The following is a 12,249-nucleotide window of genomic DNA, read 5'->3' on the forward strand; positions in this document are numbered from 1 at the left end:
TCCGCTGTGTCTACCCCTAGAGGGAGCAGATGAAAGAAGGAGGAGGATGTACTTTTGCTTCAGTAAAGTTGTCATTTTTAAAAGTGCCATTAGGGGGTGTTCAAGTACATCACTAACCAGCAGTCAGTGAGCTGTGCACTGTGTTACAGACTGATCGGTCCTCCCACTGAGAGGTGGCGCTGCTGAGCGGCTACTTCACTGACGCGGTACGCCGGTGTTTGTGAGGAAACGCCAAACTGAAAGTAGTGGACCTCTCATCCTGGGCAGAAGTACGCCAACTTAGACTCGTTCATCCGAGGTAAATAATACACAATTACTATATAGTCACTACAGTACTTGTTATTCTAGCATAATTTTACATCTTTACTTCCTTTTGTCGTGGAGCAGCTTGGCGACTTCGTTTGTTATGAACTAGCTCGTTAGCATGCTAGCTAGCATGCTGAGATATTGCAGATTCATTCTGCTGCACCAGTTAGCCGACTAGCTGCCATGGGCTTATTAAAGCACGCGTTGTTTTTGTAAACCAGCCTCAGAAACTTTTAGCACCTATTTTGGTTTCTGACTTTAGCTAAATATATGTTCACTTTCTTTATCCCTGAATTCAGATACGTCTTGTGTCAATTTTAAAAAGGCATCGTTGTGTGGGTCTTGTCTTCTGCAGCTTACGCCTGTCTGTAACTGCTGCTCTTTTTACCTTTTCCAGGATATTGCCAGCGACTTGAGAAAATGGTACGTAGCTGTTATACTTTTTAAAAATCTCAAAATGTTGTTTGTTTATTTTTTTTAACTAGTATAGGCATTCATTTTGTGTTGTTGTTATTTTTTAGTCTCGCAGATATGATTCCCGGACAACCATATTTTCTCCAGAGGGTATGTTTTATTTCTTATCTAAGACTTTGTAACCAAATACTGGTCAAAATAATCCAACACAAGAGGCCCAATACTATCATTCTATTATTACATTATTACAATATTACAATCTTCTGAGTTTTTGTTATTTTTATCCCTCTATGAACTTCAAAGAAAATACAAACTATCCAAATACACCAACTCATGACTAGTACTTAAAGCAGGAACATGTGGTTTAATGAGCCTAGTACAACCCCCAAGAAATAAACACTCTGGGTCAACGCATGAATAATTTGAGTTTAGTATTTTACTTCAGGGGCTACCTGTGAGCTCGTATCCATGGTGAAACTGTTGTAAAAGTATTTGTCTTTAGTATTTTATATAGCCACTGTTTTCCAAAAACTGGTCTTAAAGGGGTTTGTTTTTTCAGTATTGTTCACCTAAAAACCCGACTGTAATTTACAGGACGCCTGTATCAGGTGGAGTACGCAATGGAAGCAATCGGTCACGCTGGAACGTGTCTGGGTATCCTAGCAAATGACGGGGTGCTGTTGGCAGCAGAGAGACGCAACATCCACAAACTGCTTGATGAGGTTTTCTTCTCTGAGAAGATCTACAAACTCAATGAGTAAGTGAGCTTCACTGGATTCTTACCTTCAAAATGTAGTCATTCATTTTGTTTTTTGGTTAACATTGCGTTTGTGGTCACATTTTCAGAGACATGGCCTGCAGCGTTGCTGGGATCACATCAGATGCTAATGTACTGACAAATGAGCTGCGGCTAATTGCACAGAGGTGAGTTTCAGAAGGAGACACATTTATGGCTGTAATTAGAAACAAAGGGATGATGGTGAATGCAGGCTGATATAACCACCACCAGCAGTTGTTTTCATAGCCATAAATAAAGAAAAGCCTAAATATGTGTAGACTGGTGCACTTTCAAAACGAATCTTATTACTTGAGTTATTTTATCACAAAATGTGTTAAATAGTTGGTGATCTGAAGTTTGAGATTACAGCCTTAAACATGTGTCTGTAGTTTCTAACCATTTCTCTCATTTACACCAACCACTAACCAGTTTGAATTCTTCTTAGGTATTTATTGCAGTACCAGGAGCCAATACCCTGTGAGCAGCTGGTCACAGCTCTGTGTGACATTAAGCAAGCTTACACACAGTTCGGAGGTAAGATGCACTGTCTGTTTTAATGCTCACAGCCTTTTACATTGCTCACCATGGCAAATCTCCTCAACTTATTGTCAGTCCTTACTTTTAAAGTGTTTTAAATGGGGATGTGCTTGACTGGTCAACTAGACATTTAAACACTGCTGCCCTTGCTCTTTAACACCAGAAACACTAGTTAGTTAAACATCCATTCATCTGCTTATCCTTTTCAGGGTTGCGGGGGGTGCTGGAGCCTATCCCAGCTGTCATAGGGCGAGAGGCGGGCTAACACACAGAAACAGAAAATCATTCGCACTCACATTCACAACTATGGGCAATTTAGATTAATCAGTTAACCTATCCCCAATAAGTGCATGTCTTTGGATTGTGGGAGGAAGCCGGAGTACCTGGAGGGAACCCACGCAAACATGGGGAGAACATGCAAACTCCATACAGAAAGACCCCAGTTTAATGGTGGAGTTGAACTCAGGACCTTCTTGCTGTGCGGCAGCAGTGCTAACCACCATGCCACCGGTTAAACATAATATTCTTATTTTATTATTGTACAACTGTAGTTGCCGGTTCAAAGTCATTACTGTGCCAGCAACTGCTAACCATGGCTATAGCCCCTGAAAGACAGCTGCACCACCCTCGCTCTGTCTGTCTATGAAGGGAAGTTTTGAATGGGAAAGAGGTGGGAGTAAAAAGAGGACAGCCATGCTAACCCGTGTAATGCTGCAGTACTTTGATTTTTAGAAAGAATTAGCAGGTGTATGTCAGCTGTGTATGGAAACAGCAACCAAAGCCAGGTGTAACCACAATCCACAGCAAGGTGTGGAGGCTAGCATGTTGCTGTTGCTGCTAGCACTGCTAAGCTTAGCAAGATTCTTCAAACTAATCTGACACTTTGTGTTTTTGCAGTGTTATACATCCATGATACAAAGTGAGACACATAACAGCAACATTTAAAACATGATTTGATTAACAAGAAACGTGATTAACAGTTTCTTCTAGCTACTAAAATACACCAAATATTTATCTACGTCCATTAACGTGCATGCAGTTTTCAGTGTTTTCTCAGTGTGTTTTGTATTCGAGACTAGTCAACTAGTGAGATTTTTTTTTCTGTCATTTAAGTGACTAGTAAATTTGTTGCCAGGAACATCTGTAGCTTTAAATGTCTCTTCATAACACTGACTTTTATACTTTTTTTGTCAAACCTGATATCTGTGAAGCTCTCCTCTCTGCTTAAAACACAAAAGATGTATTTTAGCATTTTCTAATAGCTGTGTGGTTTGTCTTGACAGGTAAGAGGCCATTTGGTGTTTCTCTCCTCTACATGGGCTGGGATAAGCATTACGGCTTCCAGTTGTACCAAAGCGACCCCAGTGGCAACTATGGAGGCTGGAAGGCAACCTGCATTGGAAACAACAGCGCTGTAAGCCTGAAAATACTCTGATAATGAAAATCTGTGAAATGATCTCATTACATACACCAGGTAGTGGGAAGCAAACCAGATTGTAGTCTTAAATCTCAGAAGCTCGTGATAATCCTTTATTTACCTTAGTTTCTTTGATTTTTATTTTATTTCTTTATTTTTTTTGTCTTGGGTTTGGTTAAACCCATATAGTAATGGATATTCTAAATGTTTTTGTTTTTTCTAGTGAATTTCTAGAGGCCTAAGTGACACATGTATACACATATTTTTTTTAATACACTGTTCTTGTGGCGTTTGACACGTTCACTTCTTTTGCTTCAGGCTGCCGTATCCATGCTGAAGCAGGACTACAAAGAGGGAGAGATGACTCTGTCCTCTGCTCTGGCTTTGGCTGTCAAAGTCCTCAACAAAACAATGGATGTCAGCAAGCTGTCGGCAGAGAAAGGTGAGGCGCAAAAGGACTTTCTTACTGTTATTTCCATTTACTATCAGTAGACCAAAATTGGGTCCTGCCTTGTTGCCAATAGTATACGATAATAAAACCCTGTTTCGCACCGACTGTTTCAGTGGAGATTGCCACCCTGACACGGGAAGATGGGAAGACGAAAATAAAAGTGCTGAAACAGAAAGAAGTGGAGGAACTCATCAAGCGCCACGAGGCCGAAGAGGCGAAGGCTGAGAAAGACAAAAAGGAGAAGGAGCAGAAGGAAAAGGACAAATGAGCAAAATAATAACTTTCTTTTCACCCGTGTCACCAAAACCTGTTTTGTTTTGTCTTTTACATTAAACATTTGGAAACTGATAGAAATGTTGGTTTATTTGTACATGTCATACACGTGATCCGTGTTTTATTTACACAATAAAACACGCTTTAGAGCAATATCAATGTAATAAGCAGTATGCTGAATTTTGAAGTTAATTAAAGGCCATCTGTATGGCTGTGTTGTCATAAGCTCCCTTTGTTTTTTGCCACTTGATGGAGCCATCGGTCTTGTGGATGAACACTTTTTATTCAACATAAGAGAAGCTAAGAAAACACTACTACTTTTGGTAGTATCGCAATTAATTGTGAAACTGTCACTTCAAAAATAAAAAAATCCAGCATGTTGAAGCACGCATCTAGTCACCAAAATCGAGATCACAGTTTGACTATTAATTCAAAGAAATAGAAGTTGTTATGTGCTCTGTTTTCCCAGAGAGGCAGATAAATATTTACCACATGTCTTGCATAACCTTCTCTTCCATGACACTGAGCGTTAAAAATAAAGTTTCCTCTGTTTACTGTTGGCCCATTGAGCCTCGCATCCTTCAGCCAGCTCCATCTCACTTCCTCTGTAATGTGATCTGCTTACCACTTGATGGCGAATGTGTTCACCTTTCAAATATACTCCAGCCAATGTCCTGGTCTGTGTTAGGGAACACATGTGCACTTAATTCTTCTCATAGAGTCGTAGCATGGCTCTATCATTTTTATCTCAAAACACTGCTCAGTTTGCACCATAAACTATGAAAAATAACCACCACAATTTGGTTAACAGTCATCAGTCAGCGAACAAGACGTGCTGAATACAGAGCAGTGGAGCCAGACTCACAGATGTAAAAGTTTAAAATAAATCACACATAATCCTAAGTGATCGGGCAATAGTTGTCATTATGCCATCAATTTTGTGTACACAAACACTCAGATATGTTGGATAGCATGGTATAAAGAGCAGGTGGTTAATATGAACACAACTCCGTGCCTGTATCACTGGTGTGTGATCAGTAAAGGGAACTTTGTTACACACGATGTAGGTGATCACTAAAACCAGCTGTTGTTAACACTATAGAACATATCCACTAGAAGGTTGAGCTGACCGACACCATCACTTCCTGTATAGACCGAAAATATCTCAGCAGAGCTCCAATCAATAAAGCAAATCTTCTGGTCAGTGTTTGTGTTTTGGACTGTTCATTTCTATTTTTCTTTACATTCTTTGCTATAGAACTTTATATATATATATATATATATATATAGATAGATGGATAGATAGATGGATAGATTTTATATGTATCTTTTTAGTCTTTTCACATCACCTGGAAAGATTATGTTGCACTAACCTAGTTTTTAATACAGCTGTTGATTGCCAGTTTCTTCCATCATATTTGCTAAAGCAAGGTTGTGTATATTGCATTGTGCTGTCAGCAGTACACAACAGAATTCGTTCACGAGTGCTTTTGCACATTTTTATTTATAATATAGGCTCAAATTCACAAGTGTTTGGACAGTGGCACAGTTTAGGAAACCTTGCGTCTGCATACCAGCGCAATGAAGCAATCAACACTGTTTAGTTCAGATTTGCAGCTTTATTTTACTGGGTTTAAAAATACTGCAAGATTTCTATAAATAGAGAAACAGTGGAGTGACGGCATCCTTCACAGAGAATGGGGTTGTCCCATAAATTTGCCCTCCCGTTGAATCTGTCGGCTTTCTCTTTGTTCATAATGAGACTCGAGTATGGCCTCCTGAACTGCATTGTTAAAGCAAGATGGCAGAGTGCTGTCCAGGGCTTTCAGATTTTCATGTTTTGGTTATAAAGGTCTCAGACAAAGAGGAATGACAAGAACAAAGTCGATATTGCTCTGCCTTTTCTTGCATGGAGAGCTCTCGGAGCTACTGAGGGTCTCTCAAGTTTGTTGTGGTTTCTGTTGGTTTTTTATTTTTGTTTTTTTGTCTTTTTTCTTTTCTATCTTTTTATTCTTGATAACAACACAGGATAGCAATTAAATGAGACATATCCATGACAAGGACATGGAGGACTTGCAAGAACAACAGAAACTAGAAAACAATCATTTTAATACAAGGGACGGTGTAATGCACAAATAACTGCCGTGCAAGTAAGTTTAACTATATTCCCATCACTGATCAAATAAAAGATAGGATTAAATAAATGTTAATATTAAAATTAATAACATTAATAATTATCATCTTTATCCCCTATTTGCTCTGATGAATCTGTAATGTTACAGATTTGCCTTAAAGCGTTACTTTTTGATAAAGCATATAGTCAGGGCTGGATCATGTGACCCGGAATCCTCCTTTAGTTATGCTGCAATAGGCCTAGGCTACTGGGAGCCTTCCCATGATGCATTAAATGTTCCTCCTTCTATCACCTTTTTTTACTCACGTGTTTATACACCACTCTGCATTTATCATTAGTTATTTATCATATTCCAGAGCATGTCTTTTGTCCTGTCTTCCTCCCTTTACCTCCAACCAGTTGTGACAGATGGCTGTCCCTCCCTGAGCTTGGTTCTGCCAGAGGTTTCTTTGTGTTAAAAGGGAGTTTTTCCTTCCCTCTGTCGCCAAAGTGCTTGTTCATAGGGGGTCATCTGATTGCTGGGTTTTCTCTGTATCATTGTACAGTCTTTACCTTACAATAATAAGTGCATTGAGGCAATATATAGATAACATTGAACTGATTTGAAATGAGAAACATTTGGAGTGACCACTCAACAATTTGGTCTATTTTCTAAATAAATAAATAAATAAGTAATGCACTGGGCCAGCTCAGCAACACAAAAACGCCTTTAAGACTATGAAAGTAAACTAAAGCAGACAATGGTGAAACTCTTTCCTTGGCCTCCCTAGGCCAAAGCGAGAACACTTGAGCAGACAGGGTTATCATGGTCAGCATCTCCAAACAAGAGACACTTCCATGGATGTAAATACAAAGGAATAAAAAAAAAAAACAGGCTGCAAGGTTAGTGTCACACTGGTGGCCCTCAGAAAAAGAAGTGTCAAGTTAGATTAGGGTATGTAAAAAAGCCTGTTCAAATCTGGACTCTCAGGACAGATTAACCAGAATGGGGAAAATAGAGAAGTATGGAAAGTGAAAGGAACAGCTTTCTTACAAACATCTGTCAAACATGGTGGAGGCAATGTTATGGTATGGGCAGCTGCCAGTGGAACTGAGTCACTAGAGTTTATCGATGATGTGACTGTTAATAGAAGCAGCAGGATGGTCAGTGTGCAGGGTTGTACTCCTTGCTCAGATTCATCCTGTTGCTAAAACTGATCAGATGGCCCTTTGTAGTGCAGTTGGATAACGACCCAAATCATATCATGATGAGTTTATTAAAGTAAAGGATCAGAAATGAATGAGTCAGTCAAGACTGTAGACAAAACTGAAGGCGGCAGAGGATGCCTGGCAACAAGGATTTTCTTTGAAAAATGATATAATACATTTTTGCTGGGACTCTAAATTTCTTTGAGATAGATAGATAGATAGATAGATAGATAGATAGATAGATAGATAGATAGATAGATAGATAGATAGATAGATAGATAGATAGATAGATAGATAGATAGATAGATAGATAGATAGATAGATAGATAGATAGATAGATAGATAGATAGATAGATAGATAGATACGATGGAGGGTTCTAACCCCTTGGAATGAATTATGGATTTGACGGGGAGCCTCAGTGGATGGATCAGCAGTGCGGATACCTGAGAGCTCCTTGAAAGGCTTGTCAGTAAATGATTCAGAGATTATTTGCAAAGACAGAGGGAGTAGTGAATTACAAAGGTTGTCAGCACTCGTCTCCATCTCAGCCCCTGAGACACAAATGGGTCTCCTCGCAGCTGTGTTCCTCAGCTGAAAAGAAGCAGGAGTAAACCAAACACTTTAGATGCCTGGTTAAATGTCTTGCAAAATAGATAATTAAATAAATGAATGAATAAATAAATAAATAAGTAAAATTGCATTGCTTTGCTTATGCTAATCTTGATTGTTAAACCAGATGTCAAAGTGAATATTATGCAGAAGATAAACTGAGAGTAGATGAAAATATCTGCCTGGTCACAAGTGCCAGCTGCTGGCAGAACATAACTAAGAAGGTAACTTCAGGTAAACTAAGAATGGAAAAACACACTCACACAAAAACGCAATGTTTCTTCTTCTTCAAGACAGCTTTCTAACAGCAGAGTTTGTGCGTGTCCCATTAAAACTGATGCACTTGAGCTAAATCCACGATAAAGGCTACTGAATTGAAAACTTGTTTTTGCTTGACGTCAGTCTTTCAGGTTGGATCTAACATGGACTTAAAATGTAAGTCAACAGCACTAATTCATTTAAAGGCCAGGCGTGGTGTGGCCACAGTGTTGAGTGGGAGGGTTCTTGGCATCTGAATGACTGTTGGCCGCTTGGGGACTTCCCCTCCTGGGCCCAGGCCAAAAGAAATTGTGTAGCAAACATGTCCAGTGACCTCCCCCTTTTTCTAATTCTGTAAATCTAAAGTTTTGAAAAAAGGAATTTTAACTTCTCAGTTTAAAATTTCACTTTTACGGAGAGCAATTCATCTTAAGGGTCACCGAAGCTTCGTTGAACTTGCATATCCTCCAAAACAACCCGAGCATGTTGGGATGACTCTCGTGGAAGCCAACCACTGTGATGACACAGATAGGGAGACCATGGCAATCTGCTGCAGTGTAAACAAAGCACCAGAAAAGCACTGGAATGTCTCTGCAGTGGGAGCTGGAGTAGGAGGTCAGCCAGAGGCCAAGGCAGGTGGTATATATCAGAATCGAGGCTGACATCTCAGCATTAAGTTATCCAAACAAGAGGCAGGCGGTATGTTATCCTGCTAGCGCTGGAGGAGGAGCGGCAGGAGCAGGAGGAGGAGATGATAGAGAAGGAAGGAAGAGTCAAAGAGGGGGGGGGGGGGGGGTGAAGGAGAATGAGAACAAGGGGGAGTGACCCTATAATCGTCTTCTCATCTCTCCCCCAGTCCCAGAGGAGAGGCCACACCAGTTAGCATAAAAGGCTAAACATAACATGAAACTTGCTGCCTTTTTGAAGCCTTTGATCCCATCGCTGATCCTGAGAGTCTAAGCCACCTATCACTGGCATAAAGTCCAAGATGGTTTACAGCACAGGAGACCCCCAGCCATCCAGACTTTGGACTTGCACTGGTGCAGGGCTGGGACCACGTGTTTGACGACTGACGAAATCAGTTCAGTGCTTCTTCTAGGCCCCCCTGGATCTGGCTTAGAACGGGGTAGGCATGGTTTGCAGTCATGCCATGCAGCTCATCTCTGAACCTGAGCCATGCAAAGATCAGCTCTTCTTAGATGGCTAGATTCAAAACAAATAAGGACACATTTATGTTATTATTGCCTTAATTGAGTCAAAGCGGTTTGTGCTTTTATTTTTAGTGTAAGCTTTTTGTTCTTTTTCTTCCTTTTTTTTTTAGATAGGAGGAAATAACAAGATGACGGGAAATGAGGAGCACACAACAAAGGTCAGAGGCCAAAGACAAACAGAGGAAGGCACCAGCATCTTAACCCCTAAACCACCAGGATGTTCCAGGTCTGACTTTTACCTAAGAAGGATCAAGACTTTTAGCACAAGTACATAAGCACAGTGTGAACCCAAGGATCATTTATTCTGTAGTGTTGGGTTAAATCTCTAACAGCCATTTTTATTACAGCCCTAAGTCTTAATCTAGAAACTGAAGGAGGTTGGCTTCAGGTGCATGAAGTAAAGCTCAAAGTTCAGCATTTCACAGCAAATTAAACTCATTCAGCTACTGAACTGGATCTGCTGCTTCTTTCTGGATAAGATGAAACATGTGGCTATAAAAGACTCACTGGCTGCGTCATATAGCTTTGTCATCTTTAAGTTAATAACTTCAGCACAGCATCCAATTTGAGGTATTGTAGGTAACTCCTGTAATCGCAAACCTGCGCTTACACCAGGTAGTCGTCATCTTTAAACTATGAAACTATGTCTTTAATCAACATTACCTCTTTTACTGACATTTACCAGCAGGCTCCAATTTAAAGCCAAGGCCACTCAGCGATGTGTGAAATTCTGACCTTACTGGGATTCAGGAATTAAATAATCTTCTCATCCGTGACAGTAATTTTGCGAGCAGCCCGCAAATCCAGGAGATTACAGGCTCGCCGCTCACCACCAGATCAAGACAGTTCACCATAAATGGAGTTGAGGAGCAGTAAACAATAATTACAAGCCGAGCTCCTGATATGACCTATTATGGAGAGGCAAATGAAGCTATGTTGCTGCTGGCACATAATAGCAGGCTTTGTGGGGCATTATACTATATTGGCATAGGCAGATATTTTGGGGAAAACATTTACATGGCCTTGAAATAATAATACATGGTTAATGTAAAAAAAAAGAAAGAAAAAAAAAGGTTAAAAAACCAAAACTTTAGTCATTTTTCTATTTTAATTTCAGTGACTAGACTCAGGACTCCTCAGTGAGGCTTTCAAGTCAATTGTCAAGTCTGTAAAATATGTGCCGATTCTAATCAAGCTTATATAAATTTGTGATCTTTGAAAAAAATATCAATGTCACACAGTTTACACTCAGACAAACACCACAGTAGTTTATTTATTTTAAAGCGTTTAGGTGGTCTCTTGTTTTCATTTTCACTTGTTTTTCACCACAGTTAGATATTATTCACATGTGCCCCTCTGTTTCTGCTTCCAACACCAGCCACTTTTCTCTGTTTGCCTAATAAGGTCCTGAGAATGAGCTCCTATTGTTCAGCGAGGCGATCCAGTTACAAAGGTAGGCTCCTGAGACGTCTGTTTTTATTACTGCAAAAAACAATTTCTGCTTTTGTCAAACGTGTCACGTGCTTATTTCAACACAGAAGAAAACTTTACACCTTATTCACACCTGGAGAAAACAATCCTTAGATATTCAGTCTGTAGTCAAGGTTGTAAGTTTTAGCAAGAATAAGCACGAATGTAGTTTTCATTATTTGCCCTCTATTTCTGTGCCACAGCCTTCATTAAAAATACAACAAATGTAAACTTTAAAGTTTATAGTAAATATAGAGAAAATCTAAAGCAAATGAAATCTTATATAACCAGGTCAGTCCCACCAAGATCTCTTTTAGCAGGGAGACCACGCCAAGAGGGCAGCAACATAGATACACAGAACACACATCAAATGAATTTAACAACTAGAACACTTGCACACAGACAAGGTTAACTTTAATGATCCCACCAGAACTTTGTTCATCAGAACAACGTCTTAAAATTAAGTTCAGATTGTAATTTACTCCCAGCACTTGGTGCCAAAACTCAAAATGCTTTCTCCCCCAGTTCAGTTTTTATTCTGTGGATTATAAAATGCAGAACATCCGTAGATCTGATATCATGACTTCCATGTTTCCTTGTTAACAAGAATGAGAAATAAGACGGAACAATAACCAAAATAGTTTTAGAAATAACCTCATACCAGTGACTGAGGCTTCTAATGCATGAAGATGTCCAATTGACTTTAGAATAAAGTACACATTGGTGAGTAAGGGGACTGCAGTTGGTGATGAATCGCAGGCCTTGTGATACACTCAGTCCAGCATGTGAAGACAATGAACAGAAGCATTCAGAAACAACACATCTCCATAATCAACGACGGGCAAAAAAACGTTGTCTCCACCGATAAAATCTTAATTAAAGTTTCTTTTTTTGTTTTGTTTTACAGCATCTTGAATATTCTCCTTTAAAGACAAAAGATCATCCTTTTTAAATCCAAGATAATTGCAAACAGACACAAGCTCAATTTTGTTGAACTCAGGCAATACCGATTTGAAGCTGTAAACAAATTACATTTTGCTTTGTCTACATTTAAGACAACTTGTAGATGACAAAGTTATACTTGTATTCTATCAAATGAAAGTTGTAAATACTCAAAGGCCTCAGCAGGAATGGGCGCTGCACAATATATGACAATATCATCTGCGTAAACGTGACATTAAAATTGACTGGAAGCAACAACA

The 12,249-nt window shown here is 39.5% G+C and overlaps 1 protein-coding gene across 2 annotated transcripts; it reads left to right on the forward strand.

Moving 5' to 3' along the window:
- Positions 1-147: 147 nt before the first annotated feature.
- psma4 (proteasome 20S subunit alpha 4) lies at positions 148-4,398 on the forward strand. Of its 2 annotated transcripts, none has more exons than XM_026162249.1 (9): positions 148-298; positions 662-729; positions 828-870; positions 1,315-1,477; positions 1,567-1,644; positions 1,944-2,032; positions 3,319-3,449; positions 3,771-3,894; positions 4,017-4,398. In XM_026162249.1, exons 2-9 carry the CDS (start codon positions 727-729, stop codon positions 4,169-4,171), a joined length of 786 nt encoding a protein of 261 aa, XP_026018034.1. In that variant the 5' UTR covers positions 148-298; positions 662-726; the 3' UTR covers positions 4,172-4,398. The 2 variants fall into 2 exon arrangements, with proteins under 2 accessions (XP_026018034.1, XP_026018026.1); XM_026162241.1 differs by having other exon boundaries at positions 149-298; positions 704-729.
- The last annotated feature ends 7,851 nt before the right edge of the window (positions 4,399-12,249 follow it).

The sequence above is a fragment of the Astatotilapia calliptera genome, chromosome 1, assembly GCF_900246225.1.
Source record: "Astatotilapia calliptera chromosome 1, fAstCal1.2, whole genome shotgun sequence".
Classification (NCBI taxonomy): Eukaryota; Metazoa; Chordata; class Actinopteri; order Cichliformes; family Cichlidae; genus Astatotilapia; species Astatotilapia calliptera.